The sequence below is a fragment of the Oryza brachyantha genome, chromosome 4, assembly GCF_000231095.2.
Source record: "Oryza brachyantha chromosome 4, ObraRS2, whole genome shotgun sequence".
Taxonomy (NCBI): domain Eukaryota; kingdom Viridiplantae; phylum Streptophyta; class Magnoliopsida; order Poales; family Poaceae; genus Oryza; species Oryza brachyantha.
In genome coordinates, this window is record NC_023166.2 from 11,977,001 (window position 1) to 12,004,594 (window position 27,594).

The 27,594-nt window shown below is 39.3% G+C and overlaps 3 protein-coding genes and 1 non-coding gene across 5 annotated transcripts; 3 read left to right on the forward strand and 1 right to left on the reverse strand.

Annotated features, from left to right (window-relative positions):
• Positions 1-833: 833 nt before the first annotated feature.
• LOC102710396 (protease Do-like 8, chloroplastic) lies at positions 834-6,389 on the forward strand. 2 transcript variants are annotated; one of them, XM_006652306.3, is made up of 13 exons: positions 834-1,042; positions 1,433-1,551; positions 1,697-1,779; positions 1,877-1,975; positions 2,263-2,329; positions 2,459-2,534; positions 2,657-2,723; positions 3,562-3,779; positions 4,427-4,494; positions 5,008-5,087; positions 5,610-5,696; positions 5,774-5,881; positions 6,003-6,389. In XM_006652306.3, the coding sequence occupies exons 1-13, from the start codon at positions 915-917 to the stop codon at positions 6,129-6,131; spliced, it is 1,329 nt and encodes a 442-aa protein (XP_006652369.2). In that variant the 5' UTR covers positions 834-914; the 3' UTR covers positions 6,132-6,389. The 2 variants fall into 2 exon arrangements, with proteins under 2 accessions (XP_006652369.2, XP_040378847.1); XM_040522913.1 differs by lacking the exon at positions 834-1,042 and adding an exon at positions 1,290-1,360.
• Positions 6,390-13,289: 6,900 nt separating this feature from the next.
• Positions 13,290-15,133, forward strand: LOC102710114 (60S ribosomal protein L34). Its single transcript, XM_006652305.3, has 4 exons — positions 13,290-13,472; positions 13,575-13,654; positions 14,575-14,684; positions 14,767-15,133. The coding sequence occupies exons 1-4, from the start codon at positions 13,394-13,396 to the stop codon at positions 14,855-14,857; spliced, it is 360 nt and encodes a 119-aa protein (XP_006652368.1). The 5' UTR covers positions 13,290-13,393; the 3' UTR covers positions 14,858-15,133.
• Positions 15,134-15,434: 301 nt separating this feature from the next.
• On the reverse strand, positions 15,435-15,515 carry TRNAL-CAG. Its single transcript has one exon. It is a non-coding gene; the product is annotated as a tRNA-Leu (tRNA).
• Positions 15,516-25,413: 9,898 nt separating this feature from the next.
• On the forward strand, positions 25,414-26,850 carry LOC102718452 (amino acid transporter AVT1I-like). The gene is made up of 3 exons (XM_040523216.1): positions 25,414-25,474; positions 25,582-26,195; positions 26,314-26,850. Exons 1-3 carry the CDS (start codon positions 25,414-25,416, stop codon positions 26,836-26,838), a joined length of 1,200 nt encoding a protein of 399 aa, XP_040379150.1. The 3' UTR covers positions 26,839-26,850.
• The last annotated feature ends 744 nt before the right edge of the window (positions 26,851-27,594 follow it).

Below are 27,594 nucleotides of genomic sequence, written 5' to 3' on the forward strand. Positions count from 1 at the left end.
AATAATGACGCTCATCTCATCACCCTGGGAAAATGACCGATTTGCGAATACAAATGGGCATTTTGAATAACTTGGGTTAGCGATGTAAAAATAAGTGTCATTTGGAAAGTAGGGATTAACAGTAGTCCAAAACGACTCCCAGCCTTATAAAAACTTGGATGCTCGAGGGTGAAAAATGGAAAAAAATAATAAAAGACAAATATGTATAAACGGCTAGGCCTTTATTATCTCAAATATTGGGCTCTAAATAAATATATTGAGACACTAATACTACTAAACTCTATGCTAATTTTGTTGTTTTTATTTAATACCGTTGAACTATTTAATTTATTCGTATTATTTTATTTTATTTAAATATACAAAATTATAAATCAGGTTTAACATAACTTCAAGAATAAAATAAATCATGACAAAATATTAATAATTGTGAAGATTTTTAAATAAAATAAATGATCAAACAAGTCAATGACATTAAATAAAAAAAATCAAGGTAGGCCACATTCGTCCGTGCCGGTAAGTTAACTCCTCGTTTTCGCGCGCATGTTTTCCGAACCGCCAAACAGTGTATTTTTTTAAAAAAATTCTATATTAAACTATTTTATATTTTTTAATAATTAATAATTAATTAATCATCTAATACGTCGGATAAGTTAACTTATACGGGAACGCGGCTCTAGTACATAAACCATTCCGTGCTCGAGCAGCCCTCTTGGCAAAAATCTCACCGTATCGGGCTATGGGCCGTTTAGTTGGGCTGAGAAGAGATGGGCTGGAAGCCATAAGCCGTTAGTTTCCAGCTGCGAGGCGTCAAATCGTTTCGCGGATCATCTCGTACTCTCGCTTCACAGTGGGAGAGCGTGAGCCACACACGCACGCACCCCCTCCTCCTGCTTGCTCCCACTCGTGACGCGAGGATGCACAGCCTGGCCTGCGCCGCGCCGGCCGCCTACGCCCCGGGAAGGCGCATCGCCGGCAGCCGGAGGTTCTCTGTCGAGTGCGCAGCCTCCGCCGCCACCCACGACGGCGAGGGAACGGCCCCGAGGTCTGTCCGCCTCTTCCCGTGCGCCAGCTTTTTTCTTTTTTGTTCCCAAAAAAATTCTAACCGGTTGGTTTTCGTCGGTACGGTTTTAGATTGCTCTATGTTCAATCTGTGTATGCGCTGTTGTTTGTTTGCATCCCGGTGCGTTTGATAGTGCGAGTAAAATCGTGGCACCTTGTAGCGGCGGGAGATTGCTCACTGTTCCAATTGTATTCCGTTTGACATCTTTGTTTTAATAAGCAATAAGTGATGAAGGAAAATTATGATGCAAGTAGTATTGTCCTTTGCCCGAGTCTCACTCTGTGGGGTATTTGACATTAGGTACTACTGCTAGCCGGTTGCCCACCTTTTCTGCTCCTTTTCTCTTTTATGTTAGTATGAATTATATTTCAGATCACTGATGGAAGCAAACGGTGAAATGCCAAGTAAACCTGTACTGCTTGCGTCAAGGAGGAAGCTTGTTGCACTTTCAGCATTTTGTTTTTGCTTACATTCTTCAAGGTATTTCCCAGGTTCGGACTAAGTGACATGATAATTTAGCTATTCATAGAAATTAACTCGATCCTTGCCACCTAACCAAATGATTCCCACTGTAGTGTTTAATTTGCTCCTTTTCATGGTATGTGGGCTTTTGTAACTTACATTATCTTAATGCAGCGCTGGCTTTGGGTGATCCACCTGTTGAAATTGATGATGTAACTCCTAAGATTTTTCCATCCGGTCCATTATTTCCAACTGAGGTCAGTATTAAGTTGGACACACTTTATCCTTTTTTAAGTGTTCCTAAAATATATTTACATCTATTGGATACTTCTCTTTGTATGGATTGCATGGCAGAAACGGATTGCAGAGCTTTTTGAAACAAATACTTACTCAGTTGTCAACATTTTTGATGCAACGCTGCGCCCTCAGCTTAATGTAACTGGTGTTGTCGAGGTAAACTTAAAACATGATTTTGTATCATAGTTTAGACTCAAGAGTATGTGTTAGTTGTCGCTCAAATTGACCAATGCAAAACAAGCATAATCCATATTAGTCTGGTACTCCCTGTTTCCCATCTACTACTGATTTGATCATAGGTAAAGTTAGACAAGGAACCGGTGATTTGTTCTCTTTGTATCCTGTCCATTATTTGCAGATAGCATTTGTAGAGTCATATAATTACATTTAGTAATTTTTTTGTAAGCCTTTGTTTAAAAGAAACTTCTTAACATTCATCATAGATTCCTGAAGGAAATGGCTCTGGCATAGTTTGGGATGATTCTGGGCACATTGTTACAAACTACCATGGTATGCAGTCAGTAAATTAAAAATCCACCATATGTGACAAATATAAGTTCCTTCAGATATTATTATTGTGCTTGATCCTTTCCCCTTGTTGCATACTTTCATTAATTTTCTATTTTGGTGCGATGACAGTGGTTGGGAACGCCCTTTCAAGAAAACCAAAACCTGGCGAAATTGTTGCACGTGTCAACATTCTTGCTGCCAATGGGTAAATTCTTATGTAACTTCACTTTACAGGATAATTTCATGAGTTAATGAATATGAAATTGTGCTGTTCCTTGTATATGCAAGCCAACTAATAGTTAATACTATCCTACATATACTTGAAAGGATACAGAAAAATTTTGAAGGCAAATTGGTTGGTGCTGACCGTGCTAAAGATCTTGCTGTTCTTAAGGTGAGCGTCTGAGAGATATTTTGATTAGTCATGAGAATTACTATATATCACTATGTTAATCATGGTTTCCCTCATCTCATTTCTGTGTGCTGCATGTTATTAGTCGCAAATCACTTCATCTCCCATTCTCCCTGGCATCTGCATGCCTCAAACTCTCACTAATACCCTTTTGTCGTTCGCCAAGAATTTAACTGTCTGCTTATTTATATCTCACTCACACAGCATATGTCATGGACTCAGAAAATTAAAAAAAAAGAACACAGAAAATGGAAAGAACTGAAAAGGAAAATATGATATCTTTTAACGTTTTAATTTCACCATGGAAAATCCATCTCTTTGGCCAAATGCTTCCTCTTTTCTGTTGGCATCTATGTATTTTATGTCTGCCATTCCAGATTCATGACATGGAACAATAATGTTGTTGAGTTAGGGGTATCAAATTGTTTGATTGAAATGATTTTTGAATAATAGTTTATTTACGAGACTGAAGGAAGGGGGAGTCATTTGAGAGATTGGAATACATACTCTTTTATATGACCCATGCTTTATTATTTGTTTGGAAATAGTATTAAATATATACCAAGATGTTTGCATTTACCTGATCATTTTATGCCTGCCCTGTCCCAATAGAAATCTAATTCAAGGACAGCCACTGGGAGGGCCATATTAGACAATTTTTGGGTCTGTTAGCACCTAAGTCCTTTTGTGATGTTTACCTGAGCTCAAATGTTGCCAGGCTTAATTTATTGATTGGTCAAATATTATAATTCATGTAAAAAATTTATCTGCAGAAAAAACACTTTTAATATCTCACCTATGGATTATGGATATGTAATAGGTGGATGCTCCCACAGATCTGTTGAAGCCGATTAATGTGGGGCAATCTTCAGCTTTAAGAGTTGGTCAGCAGTGTTTAGCAATTGGGAATCCGTTTGGCTTTGATCATACTCTAACTGTTGGTGTCATCAGTGGTTTAAATCGAGATATTTTTAGTCAAGCTGGAGTGACAATTGGAGGTGGAATTCAAACAGATGCAGCTATTAACCCTGGGAACAGGTTAGTAGATATATTTTTCTAATAATTTTATCAATTGACTACCTCTTTTTCTTATTTCAGAACTCAATGTAGAAACTAATATTATCTGTACTGGTTTATATCTTTATGTTGTGATTGTTACTTACTGGCAAGCCTAAACCATGTTATCACTAGTTTTCCACCAAACTTTACAGATATACTGTTTATGGTTTCTACTATGCACAAAATGAGAATACTTGTCTAATGTAATAGTGCAAAACAGTGGACTCAGGAGTCACATAAGAGGAAGTATTTTACTTCTTTCTTGAGTTTCTAGCATCGTGTCTAAAGTCAGGAAGGACACATAGATTGGGGCTAAATCACAGCTCTAGCAGTTGGCATAGTGATCATATTTGTGGCTACCACTTTACCATGCTAGGCTGGAACTTGACCATATCTGTGGTCATATATCAGCTTGGCCATGTATTGCCCTCTTCCTTCAAGTGATTTAGCATGTATTACCTGTACTATGGGGCACTGAGCATCTAGGGTTAAAATGAATCGTGTTGTATGTTGTAACTTACAATTAGTGGTCTATATAACATGTGTGAGCTATTTAATTCATTAAATCTGAAATGAGTACTACCAAGTATTTTGCTAAGCATGTACTCCGATGAATGTTCATGCAGCGGTGGTCCATTGCTAGATTTGAAAGGGCGTATGATTGGTATTAATACAGCAATTTTCACACAAACAGGTTAGAATATCCTGTTGTGTAATGTATTTCTGAAAATTGCACTGAATTGTTTTGTGCTGACTTGCTGAGATAACATTAGCAGATGTCCATGCTTTCTATAGATGAAGTATACCTCAACCACAGTGCTTATTAACAATCAGAAGAGATTATGTCATATTAGTAAAAGCTTACCCTCAGTAAACTAAAATGGTCTTAACACATTGCAAAGCTTCCCTGGATTGCTGTACATCATCTCATTTACTAGATTACAATGGTGCCATGATTCGTGGATGCTATCATGTTTAAATTCAGTTTTGCAGCATTATTTGAACTAGTTTGCTTGCATCCTAGTGAGCAAGAGTTGACATAGTTGATTATATTGACTTAAGTCACCTCTCCTTGAAGGTGTGTATGAGACAATTCGTTTTATTAGTTCATCTGCTATAACATATACCCGATATTCAGGTGTGCATAACTTATAATTTAAATAGTTTCTAGTTAGCCTGAGATGCCATTATTTCTTCAATGTTGCAGGAACATCTGCAGGTGTTGGTTTCGCCATCCCATCATCAACAGTTCTTAAAATAGCTCCTCAGTTAATTCAGTTTGGAAAAGTACGTTGTATGGACATCTTTTGGTCACACATTATCAACTTAAAACCAAAATTCCTAATTGTGCCCTTAGAATAACGTGACGTGCTTCTGGCAATGCCATATGTATAGAGACAAGTATATGTTCCATGCATTAGGTCATCTTACATATTGGGATTCTTTATCAATAGTTAATACTTGTGCTTTGCATTGTTTTAGATCAATATGTTTTGAAACATCCTCAGATAACTTTAGGTGTTAGATATAGAAGAAAATTTTCAGTCAATAAGTTTTTGTAAACACTATAGGAACGTTTTTGGTAGATAGTTAAAATTCTTTTGGTCTGAATTCTGCCTATAAACTTTTCCCTCCCCTCATGAAAAACCACTTGAAATATATATTCTTCAATCCCTTGAAAAATTTAGAGCACACATACATTTTGAATTGCTGTTAAGAAACTTCCCCTTTTCTTTTTCTTTGCTGACACATGTGCTTAGCTTCTGTATACTGTTTTAGTCTAAGTTATACTTACATTCCTCTCTTAAGGTCCGACGCCCTGGCTTGAATGTGGAATTTGCTCCCGATCCAATCGCATATCAGCTTAATGTTCGTAATGGAGCTCTAATATTGCAGGTAGGTTGAGTTAAAGGGTTACCCATCTGTCCTGTTGGCCATACAGGATTCTGTTCAGAATATTTCTGTTTCTGCAGGTTCCTGGGGGCAGTACTGCAGCCAAAGTTGGTCTAATTCCTACCAGCAGGGGGTTTGCTGGTAACATTGTTCTTGGAGATATCATCGTTGCAGTAGATGGTAAACCTGTGAGTGTTTATTGATTAACATTAAACTGATTTTATAGCCTTCTGTCGGAACCCTTGGATGCTATGTACTAAGGTAGCCTTAGCCTAGTCTCTGTTTCTCATGTTGGCTCTTTTGGAGCAGATAAAAGGCAAGTCTGATCTATTGAGGGTTCTAGATGATTATGGCGTTGGAGACAAGGTGAGCTTGACAATCCAAAGAGGTGCTGAAACTCTTGAAGTAGCCTTGCCTTTAGAAGAGGCAAGCATCTGATGTATTTATAACAGTAAGTTGGCATCCCCGATCTATTACACTATAAGTAGTAATCTATCCCATTAGCTGAGCTGTTCAGGCTTCCAATATGAAGCTATTTCGTCTTTTCTTGAGAACTAAAATTAATCGATTCAAAACTCTCTCTCCACATACGTCATAATCTTTTTGCCTCATTAGCATACCCCTGTATCTCTCTCTTCTATTAATAGTATCGGCAGTGCTCCTGCCTCGTTCCTTCACAAACGCCATAATCTTTTGAAGATTATGATACAGTTAGTCCATCTTGATGACCTCATGGATGTAAGTATGTAGGTAACAAGGGTGTTTTGCTCCAAGTGAAACCCCAGGGGATTACCCAAAGAAAGCAAAAGCGGAAGGGAATGTCGCTACGAGCGGCAACAGTGGGAGGCTTTTCGCTGTGCGGCGTGGCTTGGCCGCTCCACTTTGGATCTTTGAACGGGCCAAGATTGGCTTTTAGTTTTGGACTGACCCACTCAATCCCAGGCAAAACAAGCTTCAAAAACCAAAAACTCAAGGAAAATAAATTCCAAGGTAAAACGGTGTCACATGACGAGAAGGGGCCAAGAATGATACTGCAGAATAACACAGCATAAAGCACAGTAAAGCACGGGCAGTAGGAGTAGCAGGATGTGCGTTGTGTTGGTTCTCGGCATGGGGAGGCGTGCTCCTTTCTTCAGAGAGAAGCTTCCAAAGTACACAAAGAAGAGAAAGCAACAGCTTGGGTTGGCTGATCTACAATCCAAGGAAAGAGACGGTTTATTACAATCCAAAGAAAGAGGCAGTAGAGGTAACCCAGCGACAATCTTGCACTGGTCCCCAATTCCTCCAAGTGACACTGCGGTGTAGCTAGCTATTCCCCCAACATCTTTGTTTTCCACCTGGCAGATTCTTCTAAAATAGCATTCAACACCGCAGCAACTGCATGCTGTGCTTTCTTTTCCCAGTGGGCACTATATCACCTTTGGTTTTTCTTTTTTTCATGTTGATCACCATTAACTTAGAATCCTGCAGTGCCAAGCTACTCCTACTTCTCAGGCAGACACACAAACCCCATCTCTTTCTACCAAACCACTGGGTTTACATGCAAAATGCATGGCACCATGAGCCAGCAAACCCAGCAAGAATCACCTTCAAGTATAAAGCGATTTGGTTGCCCTGTTGGGTGTCCATCAGTCCATCACTCTTTGAGCTTTATGCTTTTGGACCGAGATCTCAGCCATCTCCAGTTACAGACTCCTGCTTCCCTACTCCTATATCTAGCAGAACAAAGGCACAGGATGCGGCCATTGTCACCAACATGGTCGAGGCTTCCGCTATCCACGCACATTTCTCATCCAAAGCTAGCTTAGCTACTGCTTGTAGGTGGTAACCAGCAACGTACCCGTGGTTGCTACAAGGGAGAGAAGAGAATGAGAGGTCTCAGCTTAGTGCTTGTGCTCGTCGTCGTCCTTCTGGCCTCCGGCTCCGACGAGGTTCTCGCTGTCAGAGTCCCGGCTGTGTTCGCCGAATCGAGCCGCCGGAGCGCTGCCTCGCCAGTGGAGGCGGAGCTGCCGCGAGAGCTCGCTGAGGGCGGCAGTGCCACCGCCGCCATTGACGCCTCCGTGAAGCCCGCGGTGGCGACGGCGACCGGCTCCTCTCCTTCGAAGGTGTTCGATCCCGACAGGATGAGCAAGCGGCGAGTCCGGCGAGGGTCCGACCCGATACACAACAAGTGCTGAGTTGCTGGCCTCCTGGGTCAAGTCCATGATCGATATGCTCGGATTTCAAGTGTCAATTCTCCATCTCTATTTCTTGATTTCTTCCTCCTCCTCCTCCTCTTCTAGCTCCCTTCCTGTCTCGAGGTCTGCGTTATTTCTGCCTTTGTGGAGTTCGAAAGATTTTGTCATACAGAGATACTTGTACAGAGATGCCAGGAATCGACAAGCTAAGGCTGCCGCGACACGTACGCAAGTCGATCGACGCGAATGTAATATGTACTGTACCCGCGGAAGCAGTTTATTAGCACACGGGTGTATATACACCCGTTGCTTGCATGTCATCTAAATAGTCATAAAAAAATATAAAAAAAATTAATAAGATAGTTTAATATGAGTTATATCACTCCACCAACATGCAAGCTTAAATTCATCTTCTACAAGTTGTAGTAAAAATAACAAAAATAATTATGAATATGTGTATAGTTAGTCTCAGTTTTATTTGTTTTTTTTGCTACAACTTATAGAAGTTGAATTTAAACTTGCATGTTTGTGAGTGATATAACTCATATTAATCTATCTTATCATTTTTTTAATATTTTTTAATGACTATTTAGATGACATGCAAGCACACGGGTATACCTACACCCATATACTAAAAACTGATTTTCCTTACCCGCTCGAAGTTTGCACGCAGCATGTAGTGTAAGCCAGCCTCGTAGTGGCTAGAGGCGTGCACACAACGAAAATGCACTCGCCCTTGATCAAACAGTCATGTTCTTCCTAACATTTTTAGCTCACTTCTATCCTCGTCTTTTCATTTATGCTGATGTTTATAAGCCATATTTTAAATTTTCAATATTAAATCTAAAGTTAATTTTAAAGTTTTTTTACTAAAGTTTATTTTTCACCCTTATCTTTTATATCATTAGAAATACATATATAAAAATTTTATTTATAAATTATTTTTTATTTGTAAATAAGCCGCTCTCCCGCCTTCAGCCAGCGACTTGCGGACAGCCGATGCAGCGCCGAATATAATCACGTACGCGCGCGCCGCGGGCACTCAGGGCGCGCCCGTGCCATTCCGTGTGAGCGCGCACGAAGCCGCGGCGCGGTACCACCGTGCCCGTGGGGCCCAGGCAGCGGATTTTTTTAATTTTTTAAGCCTTTTTAAAATAATTTTGTTACTAAACCTTCGAAGAAAATATTTTCATTCCATAAATCTTTTAGCCACACCATCAATATTGATGTGGGTTTACCACACCATTGTCGGTGGCGTTCTTGGCACGCCATTGATAATGGCGTGCCCGAACAGGCGGGATGACAGCGTTGTCTTGCCACACCACCAGCACTGGCGTGGCCAAAAAGTTTAGTTTTAGAAATATTTTTCCCGGAGGTTTAGTAATAAAATTATTTCTTAAAAATATTTAAAAAATTAAAAAAAATCCTCGCAGCGCCGTTCATGCGCGCTGGCCACTTCTCCCGGTGCGCTGCCACCCCTAACGACAGGCACAGCGGGCCACAGATCCACCGGTCACTAGTGCTCCAGTTGAACATTTCGGTTTTTGAGTACCCGCGTCTTGCACTCGGATTTCGTCAGGCTCGAGCCTTGAGGTGTCCCGGTTTACGTCGTCCAGTCCTTGGCACTATGACAATAAGTTATTCCGCTTTGTAAAAAAAACGGCGAACTGTTATTAAAAAAAAAAGCGCTACTACATACATGCATTTAATCAATTCTTAAAAAAAATCTTTACAAAGAAATCTCTCAACCGTTTAATTTAACTGCATGGGATTTACAGAAAATCTAGATTTACTCATAGCATGTCATATCAGTGTTTTATAAGAAAGTGGGTGATTCTAAATGACATATTTACAAACAAAAATAATTTGTTAATAAAAAGTTATATATGTATCCTTAGAGATATAAAAGACAAAGGTGGAAAATAAACTTCGGTGAAAAACTCTAAAATTAACTTAAATTTAAGATTGACAATTCAAATTTAAGCTTGTAAGCATAAACAGAAACGAAAAGATAAGAGTGAAAAATTATGGTTAGTATAGATTTCTCGTGAAAAACCTAACTATAGCACCTGTACCAAAATCATGTTTAAAACTTTTCTAGGTAACCAATTAGTCATCAAGACCAAAATTTAGATAAGCAATTTTACAATGCTCAACATCACTTTAAGGCCTCCTCCAATAGATATCTATAAGCTATTTATAAGATGTACTATATAATTTTTTAATAGAAGGGAGATAAAAACTATCTCTTAATCAAGAGATAATCTCTTGCACATATTTTAATATCAAATGAGGATGAATGGTGGGGTCATTTGTATTATGAGCTATTTGCTAAGAGCTAAACCATTGGAGAAGTTGTCTTTTACAATGCTTAGAGATAGTATGCTATCTCTATTGTTGGAGGTGGCCTAAGAAATCATGCTAGCCTATAACCTAATCCTCCTCTTTCTTCGTTCACCTCCTCGATTTCTCCCATGTACCCTCCCTAGTTTTCAAACTAAGCTCCTAGCATGCTGCACTGTAGCATGTGTCTATGAGGCCCACCAACACTTCCTCTTTGATGTCTTTTTTTATACTCTTCATTATTTTTCTCCATCTTTTGTTTGACCAATTGACATTGTAATCATCTTTAAATTCAAGTTTGGTGTTGATTCTCATGCCCTACCTCACCTCTGCCATCTCAAGCCGCTCATGTTGCCCTAATCCATCAGTGTTGTCTTGCCTTCTAAGACAATCCATTGCTAACAGCATTAGTTTGTCAACCTAATACTCTATCACATTTGAGGCGGCACCGATTACTTTTATATTCCTGGTATGGAGCCAACATCGCTTCGCTTTCGCAGGATAATTTCCTTCTGGAAAAATATCCAGTGGCATACCCCATCTAGCTCTGGGGGTCAAACCACAACCAATGCCTTCTTGTCCGAGTAAGCGTCAAGTCTTTAACCTTTTCTTGCCCGGGAATGTATTTCTCAATGGTGGATATTTCCATTATCCCGAGGGGGCAATTTTCCGGATAGGTTCCGATGGCACTTCTCAAGCTAGCCTATCAACAAGTTAAGGGAACAACTACCGTAGCTTCAACGGGTTCACCGGTCAAATTACAAGTTTATTTCAGTGCAATTTCCTTGATATTGTCGTATCAACCGGTCTGTATGCCCTCAATTCAATGAATCAGCTATCGCGAAAGCCCCCTCGTGCCAGTTTGATTAAAAAAGAGTAAGCCTGCGTTCTCGTGCATTTCGCTTGAGAGAAATAGCCCTTCTGAGTAGTGCCTTAAACGCAGGTTTAAGGTATGCCCTTTACGTTAGTACTTTTGCTTTGAAAACCAATGGAAACCCCTTCGGGGAGAGCTATAACAACACTTGTCTATTTTCCAAATAATGCCTATTTTTTAAGAAAATACATTTGAGAAATTCGAGGAATGTTTTCGGGACAGAGACCACCCTATCAGACAGTATGTCTGGGCGTGTCACCATTTAACAGTTCAAAGCCCCAACTCTAATCGGGTTCCCTAATTTGTTATCATCTTCTTGATCGATGATCCCTACAAGGTCAAATGCTCTCCTTCACCAACCCCATCCAAAACCTATTTTAGTGTGTCGCCATGATCAACAATGCTATAGAAGAGACATTGGTGAGCAAGCTTGTCACATGCATATACAAGCTTCTCACATTTCCATTTAGAGTTTGGAGAAGTGCTATTCTATTATCATTAAAAAGATGTTGCCTGCTTATGATTTAGTCAGATTTATATGGTCCTACCTTACATGCGCAGGGTGGGGGGTGGGGGGGTGCGCTCAAGTCTGGCTGAACAAAGCAACAATGATGGAAGACTACTATCCATACATGTTGTGAGTTGTTTGTTACCAATTGTTCCATTTGTTTTTCACTTTCTAGCCTTCACATAGGGTCCAACCCATCAAAAATTCTAGTAGTCCAGGATCAGTCCCATGATCAATAACAAAATAAATTAAAATATAACTGAGTTGATAGTTTCAAAATTTATTTAAGTTGAGATTTTTGAATTTAACCTGAAAGTTTCAATTTTGGACTTAAACGTTTCACATATTGAGTTGAAAACTTTTAAATTTTGAGTTGAAAGTTTTAAAATTTGACTTGATTTTTTTGAATTTTGATTTCATATTTAAAGTTTCAATAGAAATTATACTCCAGTATTTAAATTTTGGTTTAAACTTCCTATTATAATTTCATAATGTCAAATTGATGAAAAAAGAATCAAATGTCCCAATCCCATCACAAAATATGATGCTACTAGATAATCTAATACTCTGTTTGTCCCAAAATAGCTTTTATTTTTCACCCATCCTATACATATCAATATAAAAAGAAAAAGACTAGTATATCCTCTAATCTATCAAATTTCAATACTATTATACCTACTTTATCTCGTCCAAATGCATTTATTAATCACTTTTACCTACTCTAATTGCTTGAAAGACGAAGTTAGTGAAAGATTGAGCTATTTTGAGAGGGATAAAGTATAAGTGTGTGATAACAAACATGGAATCGCATAATCTATCCGATGAAACATGTGGCGCAGTTATCATAGTTGGATTTGGATCCAATGTAGTCCTTAGTGTGACTGTAACATAAACAACCATACTAAGACATGTTCGATGCGAATACAAGAGTTTAGATTTTATATGGTTATACATGGAAGATACTGCAGCCAAAAAAAAACTATAACATTAAATCAAATTCATTCACTGGAAAAAAAATAGATAACCACAGTTACACGCAGACCTTAGAACATCCAAACAGCTCATCTATCCTATCCTCTATCATGAAAATAGAGGAGGAAGGAAAATAGAGAATGAATGCTACAAAATGAGCTCCAACAGAACGACTATCCTATCATCTATTTTTAGATATCATCCATATTAGGAGAGAGAAACTTTATATTTGGATGATCTCTCTCCATTCTACAAAGAGACAGAGAGTATGTCATATATGGATGATCTAGTGGAGTGCAAAGAGATATGAATGATAAAACTAGTTTAGAAAGCAAATTTCGCTACGGAGAGCCCCTTGGAACAATTTTCCATTCCTCTCGCTCTCGGTCTCGGTTTGGTCTTACTCATTTCTTTCTTTTTATTGCGTAAAGTATGGAAAAACTGGTATTTTTTTTGCGAGAAGCAGAAAGAACTCTTATTAGGCTTGCTTGTGATTCAAAACCAGCAAGGAAAGGAAAGAGTAGTCGTTTTCAAAATAGTAAGTAAGATGTCAGGATCATCTAAATAAAAATATAGATGACTAAATTTAGATAACTTGACGGGAGTCGGTCACGGTTCATGAAGTCGGAATCATTTAGCCTTCCGATCTGGAAAATCCAAAGCCGTACGATCTAGGTCAGGTCCCGGAACGCCCCCCCCCCCTTTTATATTGTCTCCCCTCGCCTACCCCCCCAAATTTTGCTCGCCCAGGGTTTTAGCCTCCGCCGCCGCCACCTCCTCCCTCTCCCACGCGTAGAGCGCAGCGAGCGACGGCGAGATCGACGCCATGGTGCAGCGCCTGACCTACCGGAAGCGGCATAGCTACGCCACCAAGTCGAATCAGACTAGGATCGTGAAAACCCCAGGTTAGATCTCACCCGCGACCTCTTCTGGACGATTTCTAGGCTGCGATTTGGGGGAGTTGTCGCTCTGTTCGTATGCTGAGAATTTTTGCGCGATTGGTGCAGGAGGGAGACTCGTTTACCAGTACACCAAGAAGAGGGCGAGCGGGCCCAAATGCCCGGTCACCGGCAAGAAGATCCAGGGGGTAAGTTACCTCATGTAACATATCGGAAACCGCGCAACAAAAGTGCGAACCATCTTTGGTCTGCTTATTCAGTCTGCTGTAATGATGTGAATCAGCTATCGAGTGACCACATTTTAATGGATTAGCTCTGTATCTTGTGTGTATATGCTATGCCAGTTGGTGACATTCCTCGACGTTTTGTGAAATGAGTAAGCTATTTGGTTCGACGAATCAAATCGGTGGTTCATCGAGTACTTGTGAGGGATGAGGTGATGATTGACAAATCTATTATATTCCTCAAACCAAACAATCTATTTAGGATCATTCGTCAAACCAAACAAACTATTTAGGATCAAGTGGTTAATTGACCGTATCAATCCTCAAACCAAACAGCCTAGAAGACTCTCCTGCTGCTAGCCCAGAAGAGCCTCCTGCAGTCCTGCTGCTCCATGTATACACATTGGTATTGTTAAGACTTAAGCATAATCAGTGGTCGTATGGTTGTACCCTACCTAGATATATTTTTCAAATCTGTCATGTCAGGTACTTGGCTATGTTGAATATCTATTGGAGATTTGGAATGCATTTATACAAGAATTCTTTGCAAAGTGTAGACATTGACATTTGGTAGTCCCAAAGAGAATTTAATTTGATCTGATATAATGTGGTGATGCCAATAATCTGAGTTAATGTTTGGATTTATGGAGTTTTGTGCTGTTCTGTTTATTATAGCCCACTGCTAACTTTCTACTAATTAATTAGCTATGTAAATATCAAATTTGTCCATTGTAACTCTAGGGTGTGTTTTATCTATGTTCTTCTGTCACTGCACTGTAAAGATTTTATTTGTTGATGTTGCATGTCTGTTTCATGCTGTAGCATGTATATAGTTAGTGTTAGCTATTGGGTTGTATGAATTCTAATTTTAGATTTTCGTATAGATACCTCATCTAAGGCCTGCTGAGTACAAAAGATCCAGGCTATCCAGGAACAGGAGGACTGTCAACCGTCCATATGGTGGTGTTCTATCTGGTCAGGCTGTTAGGGAGAGGTTAGCACATGGCCTTGTTTTAAAACAGAGAGGATATTATGGTATACATACTGATGGTATCTTTGTGAGATGTGAATTACAGGATCATCCGTGCTTTCCTTGTTGAAGAGCAAAAGATCGTGAAGAAGGTTTTGAAGATCCAAAAGACCAAGGAAAAACAACCATCCAAATGAAATGGCTGAATCTCTTTATACTCTTGAAATTTTTCGGTGGGTGATGGTGATTAGTGTGGAGTCAGGCTTGTGGTGGTTACTGAATTAAACTAGAGATTTCGACCCATTTTCCCTATGTTCCAAGGTGGGAAAAAAATTCTGGACATGGTTTCCCTTGTTCTTTTGTGGTTGAGTACTTGGGTTATATATCACGGTTTCTGGCTACCGAATATCCATTGCACAATTTCTATACAGTTTTGAAACATATATGCTTTGCTCTGCTGCATTCTGATGGCCTGTGGGTTTCTCCTTTTGAGCTTTGAGTAAACGTACTCATGACACGGTTGTTTAATGCTACGATGAACATTGTGATAACTAATGTATTTTATTTTATTAGGACCATTGTTTGATCAAAGATTACTCGATTAATATGTCACTTATGTGATATAAAACTACAATCATAAGAAAATACTTTCTAATATGAATACAACAATATCAATATTTGGTTAAACTTTGTCTTGTAAAATAAAATGTCATATATTTTAAAATAGAAGGGAGTACCAGTTCTTTAAAAGTATGGTGCAAAGGAAAAAGAGAATGTCAAGAATGGGATTCGAACCCATGCCCTTTCGGACCAGTACCTGAAACTGGCGCCTTAGACCAACTCGGCCATCTTGACTTCATGGTTTTGAAATTCTTCGGGCAGATAACAATATTAAAGTAATGTAATAACAGAATTAGCCAACTCGGCCATCTTGACTTCCTGATAATAATTTTCGTCGAGTATTCAAAATTCGACCTAATGATATTTTTTTTATTCATTCGATCAAATGAATTATTTATTCAAGTAATGTAATACTACATTTATTTCATATTACAAGGCTTTCTAGCCTTATAGATTCATCTATTGATAAATATATATAATTTGTATATATGTTTATATTCATTAGCATCTATATGAATATAGACAAGATTAAAATTTTTTGTATTGAGTAATAACATAAATTCGACCTAAGGTACTCTCCACCTCCACTTGCCCTAGTCTTTCAGCTTATTATTATAATAACATATCTAATTTACCCTATTTGATTTCATGAAAAACCTAATGTCTACTCCTAAACAGCTAAACCCTACCATTCGCTGCCTCGCACTTGTTGTGTGCCACATTAGCCTGACGCCGCCGGCAGCGACAGTGTAGTCTCTGGTGCCTCAATGGGGATCCCAAGGATTGCCCTCACGTCCACCCTCCCCACAGCTCTAAACCAATGCACAAATTGCCATACCATGCCTCCTACTCTAAATCACAAGAAACGCACTAACCCGACTCCTATGTGACTATGTGTTGAGAAACAAGATACATATCCAATTTTGTTGAGGTTGACGACGGATTTAGTGAGATGGTTGTGAGATCACCGAAGTACTATATGATTGGAAACAAAGGTGGCATTGGAAAAACAAAGCATGGCGACATCGCTTGTTCTAAAGTTTGTAAACGATAGCATGCAACCTTGATTTACTTCCTCTATATTTTTATATTTTTATGTATGACACCGTTGACTTTTAGAATCACATTTGACCATTCGTCTTATTCAAAATTTATATCCAAATATACAAAATTATAATGCATAATTAAAGTTTCTATAATAATAAATCATATTATAACAAAGTAATTAATAATCATATAATTTTTTTGAATAAGACAAATGATTAAACGTGGAGCTAAAAGCTAATTGCGTCATATAAAAAAAATATGGAGGGAGTATTTTTTTTAATCAAGGTGACCTTAATCAACCTGAAGGAACAAAGACAAGCGGCAGGCAAAGCATGGCCATCAGGCAACCTTGAATTGTTCTAAAGCCTGTGTTTCATTCACAGGCAAGTGTGGATAGGATATGACAACCCATGTTTTGTTAGATATGATAAGCTAAGCTGACGTTTGGTTTGTTCGATGAGATGAGTCAATTTTTTGGTTGGATGTAAAAGGGTGGATGAAATAAAAAATATTTATTATCATTAATCCTATAATATTTACTAATTAACAACAAAATGTAATTACTATCCATAATCAACACTAATCTTAAAATGATATTCACTAATTAACAACAAAAATATACTAATTATCGCTAATTATTTGCTAATGATATTTGTTAGCAAGGGTGGATATTCTCATCCAACCAATTAGCCAGATTCATTTATCTAACATATTTAAGGAATATTTTTTAGGTGGCCACCATATCGACCCTTTGTCTATGAACCAATCCCTACTAAAGCACTGGTGGCCATGTCCCATCCAACCATATCCATCGGACCAAGCACACTGGACGAAATTTATCACCGTGACTATTCGTACAATAATTATTCATATGCTTCGATACTGTTAACAATTATTTGATGCAAGACAACCTATTTACCATGAAATAATTAACTTTTTTCCGCTCTTACGAGTGGTGATAATATATTTATTATTGGACCCACATGTCATAGATACATAAGGTTCCACATGTCATAGATAACGGATAACAAATTTATTATTATCCAATATTAAGAGTGACAAATAGTTAAATGCCCCATTTACCACATCCACATTTGAATCTGGCTGCAGCCGGTGTCTTGAGTCTTATCTTGCTTGTTGTGTCCTTGATTTCTCAGGTGGCGGCAGTTAACGAGTCATCAAGATTTCATGCATCTTTCGAGGATGGGGTGCTGGTAGGATGGTTTATTGTAAGTGGAGTATTACCACCAATTGAATCTGACTGAAGATACAGGGGTGATTGTTTAAGTATTTTTATAAAAAAAAGCTAAACGATATATTTACAAATAAAAACTATTTTGTGAGTAAAACTTTTATATACGGATTCTTAGCGACCTATTCCCTCCATTTCATATTATAAGAATTTCTGATATTGTCTATATTCGTATATGTGCTAATGAATTTAGATATAAATACAAAACATATACATTGATACATAGATGAATCAGGACAAACTTAGAAAGTCTTATAATATGAAATGGATGTAGTAAAAGCCAATGTTGAAAAATAAATTTTGATAAAAAATCCCAAAATTAACTTTAAATTTAAGGTTGAAAATTCAAATTTTAAGATATAAGTATAAGCAAAAGCGAAAATATGAGAGTGTTTGCGCTTCAAAACAGAAGGTATGTAAACTACCACTGCCATGTTCACAAGTCACAAAAAACATTTCTCATTGCTCCAAACAATTCGATAAGAGAATCGATATGTATCGCATTTTTTCTCAATAGATCACAAGCTTTGTTCCTCACCGGTAAAATTACTTACGAAGCTTAAGTCATTTGCAATCCCCTTTCGGAATTCCAACCTGGATCTACGTATCTGAATAGAATTTCATTTCCAGGAAGAAACACGTGTGCTCATCAATAGGATAAGCAAGGATATATAATGATGAATTTGGTGGTTTAAGGCTAATCAAAGCACCGTTTTTTTTATGTGGAGCTCAGATGCGTCCCTGCTCTCAAATTTCTCGGCGACATAGTCTAGATATAGTTGGTAGGTAGGATATATATATATATATATATATATATATATATATATATATATATATATATATATATATATATATATATATATATATATATATATATATATATATATATATATATATATATATATATATATATATATATATATCCTACCACCAGGTGTAGCTACTCCCTTTACGTCTAAGGTGCAGAAACACGTCTATACATATTTCTTCTCTCCTCTAACAGAAAGTATAAACTCTATATATGTAGTTTTATCATTCACATGAGATTTAATAGTGTCTTTCTGTTGGGTGGGAGCAGAAATAATTATGAAAATATTTTTCATCATGGACGTGCAGGGAGTAGCTACACTTGGTGGTAGGAAAATTCCTACCACTACCACCATAAAGTGAGTAGTTACACCTGATGGTAGGATGGAGACTTACTATATATATATATATATATATATATATATATATATATATATATATATATATATATATATATATATATATATATATATATATATATATATATATATATATATATATATATATAATCGCCTCCTCTGCATTGTGTTGCCAGTTGCCACGTCTCACGTGCAACGATACCGCGGACTTGTGTACAGTAGATCCCTTGTTTTCGTTATGCTGTTAGTTCTGATTGCTCACTGAAAGTGAAATGGCATTGCAATTTGATGGCCATATACGGGGCCTGCAAATCTCTGTGTTCAAGTCCTGTTAAAATCTGCAACAGTGAGAAGCTATGGTTCGTGCACAAGTTACTAACCACAAAACGCGCCTTGGTCCTAATTCAACACTGTTATCAATGTGAAACCTGACGAACGTGACCAACACAAAGTAGTAACTACCTTTTTCACTGAACAAACTAAGCACAAAAATAACCACCTTGCTCCTAATTCAACGCTCTGATCAATGCTAAACCTGACGAACGTGAATACTTCGTTCTTGGCAACTCGCCTGCCTTGTGTCACTAGCGCTGAGCACACCGACAGCCGGTCTCAAAACCCATCGTGTAGAAAGTCGAAACAACGTACTTCCCCCCGATCGACATAAGAGGTTTGATTTTTTTAGGGTTTAACTTCAACCACTCCTTAAAAAAACTTCGATTCCACTTTTAATCAGAATAAGTTAATAATTTTATGTTTATGATACAGTAAAAGTGCTTTTCAAGATAAATATACACCTCAGACTAGGGTTCATCTTTCGGGTTTTTAAAAGAAAAAACATACGATATATTTACAGATGAAAAACAACTTACGAATAAAACTTTTATATATGTGTTCGTAGTGATCTAAAATTCAAAACTAGAAAAATAAACTACAATAAAAAAACCTCAAAATCAATTTTAAATTTAAAGTTAAAAATTTAAATTTTGGTTTATAAGCAAAACCAAAAGATGAGACGTATGTATTTTAAAAATTTTCATAGCTGAAGTTTAGAAACTTTGAATATTTATGCTCGGAGGGAATAGGCAGATTTGGCTTGGATAGAGAGACGTACCATGCTGTTATTAACCGGAAAGTAATGGAACCCAGGCAGCGAGATAGCACGCAAGTGCTTCCTGAATGGGAAGTGTGCGCCTGCGAGTAGCTTGATCACTCCGGGAAAGAACGTATCACTCCGGGAAATAACGTATGGCTCGCCTGCATCGTGAAATATTTGACACTTGGCTCGCCAGCCACCAACCTCGAGCGCTTGTACCTGCCCTCAAAATCTCAAATGGGAACGGATCACCGAATGCGCGATCGTCAAGAATTTACGTAGCATGTAGTTGTACGATTGTATTTTTTTTTGTCTGACTAATGATTAAATGTTTGAAAATTTTAAATCTATCAATCAAATCTGTTTATGTTGTCGATGATAATCTAAAGGCATACATACAAGTCAAAAATCTCATACTCAGCTCTCCCCCTCTAGCCCCCCATGCATTGCGCGCGTGTTTGACGGAAAAAAAATCAAATCAATATAAGTGTTCTTTTTTCTGAATAATATAATCCATACAACAGAGGAAAATTCCTATAGAGAAAAGTATGTATGAATTTGGCCCCTCAACTGTAGCTATGGTTTGGTTTTGGTCCTTGAGTTAGAATAAATCTATCATGATTTTCACAATGAATTAGTGTAGTTATTATTGTAAAATTTCTCTAAAATACCCTTTCATTCCGTAGAAGGCATTATTGAAGTCTTTCTTTCTTCGTCGTCAACCCTTTTACGTAGTTTGATCTCTTGTATATCTATGTCATCATCATGTATGTTCACCAATATCATTATAGTCAGTGGTAAATCTAGCCAACGAAGTTAAAGGGATCTGAACAAGTTAGATATAGTTTTAGCCTATTTTTCTATTGATTTTTGCTATAAATTGGGGGGGGGGAGAGGGAGGGTCTTTATGAGGCTCTAATGACTTAAGTGAGGGTAGCGGAAGCTCGAACCACTAACACCCCCGTGTTAGATCCACTCTGATTATAGTGGACTTTACTGCTATTTTCGAACGTAGGAGTTCTACATGAGTTTTCCGTGAATTAATCAAATTCCCTTTAAAACACTACAAATTTCAGGTCATAACAGATATACTATGACATGAACTCAACGATGTTAAAACGAGGTTTTCTCCCATCTTTCTGGGTGTAGTTGGAGGTTTAAAAAGCATCAAACTGGTTCTGATTAGAACAAAAGCATACAATTTATGTACCAATCAAGAATTGTCTAGTTCTTGACAAGTTTATCATATATTACCTTCGATTCATATTTTTAGATGTTCTAGACATCTCTAGATTCAAATGAACACATATATATGAAGCATAATTCATGGATAAATTTAGGTAAGACTAAAACACATATTGTAATATGTAACTGAGAGAGTACTATTAAGCACGAGGCCTATATATACCTTGCAAAGGCTGAACATTAAGAGAGCGGTTAGATGGCTAAAATTTTCAAATAAAACTTTAAACTTTTGTTAGCTTTTATAGTGAAAATTATCCTCTCTTCTGCCAAAAAGTTAAGTGCAATACGAGATCCTGCCATAAGAAGAAATATACCATCCAATCAAATTGTTTTCCCCGAATTGATTTTCCCCTCCAAGCATTGCTCTATCTCCCCCCACCTCCCTTCTCGATTCCTCAACTCCAGTGCTCTGATCCCATCTCCTATCACCGGAGGACCAATCTCCATCCTCCTCCTCCCTATTTTGATTCGTTGACCGTCATCCCTAACATCAATGACATCCTCCATTCTCTATCTCCCTTCACACGCCAAATCTAGAGGCATTAACGAGCGAGTGGAGGCTGGCAATGTCATCGGTGTTCATCAAAATTGGTGATACCAACTAGGAGGTAGGTAGCTACAGTAGCAAGGATGATGCTATCGTAGGTGAGGAGATAGGAAAGAGAGAAATTGAAGCCTAGGAGGAAGAGGTCTAGGACACCAGTCAGAATACACTCGATCTCGACATGAAGGGCAATATTGAAGTTGATGAAGCAGACAAGACATCTTTAGGCTACTTCATGCATGCATGCTCTCAGGGCCAGCTAAGGGTCTTGGCAGAAGGTGCAACCGCCTAGGGCCCCAGCCAAGAGGAGGCCTAGCCAAACTTAGAGCAAGTTCAATAGTATAGCTAACTACTATAGCTACAATTCATCTATAGTCAATATAATAGTCAATTCATACAATAGTTACATACAAAACATCAATACATGATCCCACATGTCATACACACATTTTGTCTTGGAGTCCATGTGCAGCTGACTACAAATTGGTAGCCCACCTCTCTTCTCTCTCCCCTCTTATCTCTTTAAAATATGCTTATAGCTGACTTATAGCCTGCTATTATACCTACTCTTAGGCAACCACCTATTTATCAGTTTTTTCACTTTGTTTCTATTTTCCTTTCCTTTCCTCTCTTTTCTGAATTTCTCCCATGGGACCAACAATATATTGAGATACCCCTCTAGATTCTCTCTCATCGCACGTCTCTTTTACGGCATGGAGGCCGATGAGACGGTGACTTCACCTCCTATGACTCCAGCACTGACATCCCTGGTCTGAACATGGATCCCATGCAGTTTGATTAGGGACTACAAGTTTAGCAGTCTCAAGTCTTCCCTATCGTCGGATCATCGAATTGAACAATCAAGATTGACTAAAAATACTGTACAGCAGAATTTGCTACAGCAGGTGCTACAGTACTCCCACTGCTCCAATAATTCATTGAGCAGTGCTTTGTTCTATCTAAGCCACTTCTTTTTGATCTAACGGTGATCAGCATGACTCCTAAAGTTGAAGTCGTACTGCCACCTACAGGTGATCTCAATTCCCCTGGCATTCGAACGAGCTCCACCGATGGCAACACTGGTGATTCGAGCCTTGTGGACCTTGACACAGATCGTACATAGGTTAAATTAATGTCTAATTTTAGGCAAGGGCCGAACCAGTAGCACAAAGGAAATAAGAACAAAAACTGATTTAATGTAGGATAAGAGCCTAAGCAAGTAGTTACTATTTATTTTTTACACTAGTATAGGTTAAATTTTTGATCTCTTGAGCTATAACTGAAACATAAACAAACTACTTTTGTGCCAAAACTTTTGTATCTATGTTATGTTATTAGTGATACAGAAGGTGACGGTGAGAAATAGACCGCGACAAAAAAAAGCATGAAACATCCATACAAAATATGAAACATCTGTAAAATTAGAGCAATTTTACTAACCTTTAGAAGGTACAGGAAATATCACTGTTTTCTACGTAAAATTTGGTATCTTAGATACTAAAAGGTACCAAATTTTATATAGATACCTTCTCAAGGATGGGAAAAGTGCTCATAAAATTATATATTGACGATGACTAATAATCCAACAAGCATATAATGAATAATTTGCACCACTTACTTTAGAACATTAAACATACAAGGAACATATTGTTTCCGATACTAAAAGAAACTATTAATTCTGTGACTGGTACGCAATATATGCATTGATAACGAGATGGCCATAACGATTTTATCGATCTTAAGTCATGTGACCAAGTCTGTCGAATATGATCATAGGGTATGGTACGATGGGCACGTGAGTATTTATAGGAATAAATATGTGTACATATACATAAACACTTGCACATTCATCCCTGTCTTTTGTCTTTGGGTTATGCTTATAACCCAAAATTTAAATTTTCAAGTTTAAATTTAGAGTTAATTTTGAGGTTTTTTCACCAAATTTTATTTTTCAGTTTTGACTTTTAGATCATGATGAACACACACACACATATATATATATATATATATATATATAATTTTTATTTATAAATTATTTTCTATTTGTGAATACATCATTTGACCTTTTATTTTTAAAACCCTAAAAATGACCCCGGTTACTGTGTTTTGAAAAATAATAATCACCTGACCACCTCAAAATAAACCTATTTGCATAAGGGGGTTTCAATCGAGAGCACGTGTACGTGTCCAACAGGACTTTTTGGAACGGCTGGACTAATTAAGCCCGTGGCTGAGCCGTTAAATGGATGTGGCCGGGTCCACATCAAAACCAACCGGACGAAGTGCGTCCTGCAAATATGCAATCCAAGCGGAATCGTACAATCCAAACAAAGCGAATTACCGACGGAAAATACGTACACAAGGCCAAAAAAGGAATACTTAGGTACCTTGGGGCAACAGATTGCTGCAATAATAGATTACGTACGTACGTACGGCCGAAAAGAATTGCATGCGTACGGTGTGCAATAGATTGGAGGGGTCTACGTGGGTCGGGACAATACAAATTAAATGAAAATATCGGAATTATCTCGTGGACTATTGCGCGAGTATGAATTAGTATGCTAAACTATAATTCGAGATATTTAGTACTTTCAAGTTTTCATACTAGATAAATGACTTCTATTGGACAATATTTTGGATGAATTTGGACTAATCTTGCACATGTATACCTGTAAATCAGCAATTTTTTTTTAAAAAAAAACTCATAAGGCTCATATGTCATACATCTCAGCTCGAGGTCTTTCAAAGAGATGGCGGTTAGCGGATAAGCTTGAGATCAGTCAGAAGGGTGTATAATCGGAGCTCAGGCTCACTTGCGAAGCGCGTTGGATGCAACGGCATGCAACGGGGCTTGAGTTCTCTTGGGGAGGGTATTGCAGAGACCTAGCATCTCAAAGCAGGGTGTCTAATCGGAGCTCAGGCTCACTTGCGAAGCGCGTTGGATGCAATGGCATGCAACGGGGCTTGAGATCTCTTGGGGAGGGCATTGCAGAGACCTAGCATCTCAAAGCGGTGGTGGACCAATGCGACCTTTGGAGCAACCTTGCGAGGATGGTGAAACTATACAGAGCTCAACTAGGAAAAGACATGGAAGCACTCCTGGCTAGTGAGCGCCTCGAGCTAGTGTCTCCTCCATGGTCTTTCACTGTCCTTGCCTCATTGTTGTCAGTGTTGCCTGAGGTCGCCTTGTTGCCATTGTCGTCACCTGCCAAGGTTGAGCCTGAGGAAGAGATGAAGAGAGGCAACAACGACCGAGACCTACCTAGCTATTGTCGGTGTCGCTTACCGTGAAAGAGAGGAAGCGATAAAGAGATGTGAACATTAGATATGCGGGTCTCATTGATTCAAAAGTACTATTTCCTAACTAGATTGCCATGTGAATACAACATAGGGCTAAAATTGCTCTGGATTAAGTTAGGTGTTAATTTATCCAGTGTGAAATATTGAGCGTGCCAATAAATACCCGATATGGTAATTTATGGGGTAATTTAGACTTATGTAATAGTTTGGATTTTATTGTATAATTAAGATTGAGATAACCAAATTTACTTGATCAATGGGACAAAATTAGTATGGTAGTGGAGGTAGACAGATGGTGCACGTGCACCCAACGTATGCAGCTCTTCCAAGTTCCAAACTCTACTGCAGGTGCTTAATTGGCTATATATACTGCTCCAAGATGACCCATGCATCAGTCCAAGCTAATGCTATAGCCTCCTTTCTAATTTTGCCAGATTTACTTACTAAGTAAACAGGTTATAGAAAACGTACGTACCCACACGATGGCGGTTGGCGCCGGCAACTTCGTGCGAACTTGCATCAATGGCCTCAATGCCCTGTCAGGTGTGTATAAACATGTGTTGCTCGAGATCTCTTCTAGGCTTCTAGCTAGCTAGAGCTTGCGTCGTGGATTCACCGTGCGCGTTCATGTGGCTCTCTTGTCCGACCAGGGGTGGGCTTGCTCACCGTGCCCTACGCGCTCTCCGAGGGGGGCTGGGTGAGCCTGGCGCTGCTAGCCACCGTGGCCGCCGCCTGCTGGAACACCGGGATCCTCCTCAGCCGCTGCATGGACGCCGACGACGCCATCCGGACGTACCCGGACATCGGCGAGCGCGCCTTCGGCCGCGCCGGCCGCCTCCTCGTGTCGGGCTTCATATACGCCGAGCTCTACCTCGTCGCCACGGGTTTCCTCATCCTCGAGGGCGACAACCTCGACAAACTCTTCCCCGGCGCCGCCGTCAGCCTGGGGACCGTGTCCCTCGCCGGGAAGCAGCTGTTCATCGTGCTCGGCGCTCTCGCGGTCACGCCCACCACGTGGCTCCGCAGCCTCGGCGTGCTTGCGTACGTCTCGGCGACGGGCGTGTTCGCGTCCGTCGTCATCGTGCTCAGCGTGCTGTGGGCCGCGGCCGTCGACGGTGTCGGGTTCTCCGGACGAGGGACGACGACGCCGCTACGGACCACCGGGCTCCCGACGGCCCTCGGGCTGTATATCTTCTGCTACGGCGGACACCCCGTCTTCCCGACGCTGTACACCTCTATGAAGAGGAAGTCTCAGTTTCGAAAGGTATACGCACGTCAGCACATCGACATCGGCACGTGAAGTGTGGATTAGTTAACGTAATATACTGATAAACTCTTCTGCTGACTACTGATTAAGTAACTTATTATCAAAAATCAACCAGATGCTAGTGATATGCTTCGTGCTGTGCACGCTCAACAACGGTGCAATGGCGGTGCTTGGCTACCTCATGTACGGCGACGGCGTGCTGTCCCAGGTGACGCTGAACCTCCCCGCGGCGAGGCTCAGTTCCAAGGTCGCCATATACACGACGCTGCTCACCCCGTTCTCCAAGTACGCGCTGCTGGTGACGCCGATCGCGGCTGCCGTCGAGGAGAGGATCCGCGGCTGCGTCGGCGAGGGAGCGGCCGTCTCCGTGGCGGTGAGGACGCTGCTGGTGCTCAGCACGCTGGTCGTGGCGCTCGCGGTGCCCTTCTTCGCGGACCTCATGGCGCTGGTGGGGTCGCTGCTCAACGCGGCCGTGTGCATGCTGCTGCCCTGCGCCTGCTACGTCAGGATCTTCGGGCCGCCGCCGTCGATCAGCCGCTGGGAGGCTGCGGCGATCGGCGGGATACTGGCGCTGGGCTCGCTGGTGGCTGTCACGGGGACTTACTCTTCCGTGGCGAAAATTATCCACCAGTTGATATGACAAAATACCGAAGATATGTGAAAGGGTATGTAGCCTACTGGTTATAATATTTGAGGATTCTAACGGCTTTATGTTTTTAGTGATATACGACGTACCCGTCGACAACGATGCACTTGTGGTGACTTCGTTAGGTCCAGGATATGCCGACAGGCTTTGGTCACCGATGCTCATAGGGATAGGGTCTGTGTGCGTGTGTTTTTAGGAAAGAGTGTACTTGCGTTGTAAACGTCTGCGTTGTACTGTATTAAAAAAATACTGAAGATGTGATGTAGTTTGTAGTGTTTAAAATTTGTTTGAATAATCCAGAATATGTTATTGGTACCTTAAGATCGAAACATAGTATATCATAAGGTAGTTAATTGCCAGGACCGCGTTTTAAAATTTGAATAAGGCTCTCATATGTACTAATATTTTTTAAATAGTTCAAATATATGATCTTATTAACTTTTGGACACGATGTTTAACTGTTTATCTTATAATTTAATGCAAAAATACAGATATAAGTTATTATTAAAGCACCTTTAGTGATAATAAATCACAGTACGGTATTCCAGATACCTTTAGGGAAAAATACGCATAGTCTCCTTTTCAAAAAAAAAAATTACACATAGATGCTTTTATTTTATAATAGAAATTATCTATTTTTAATAAGACGAAATAGTTAAACATCGTGGCTAAATGTTAACAATTTCTATACTTGAAATCGACGTAGGTAGTATATACTCATTCTGTCCCAAAGATTATTACTTTATAATA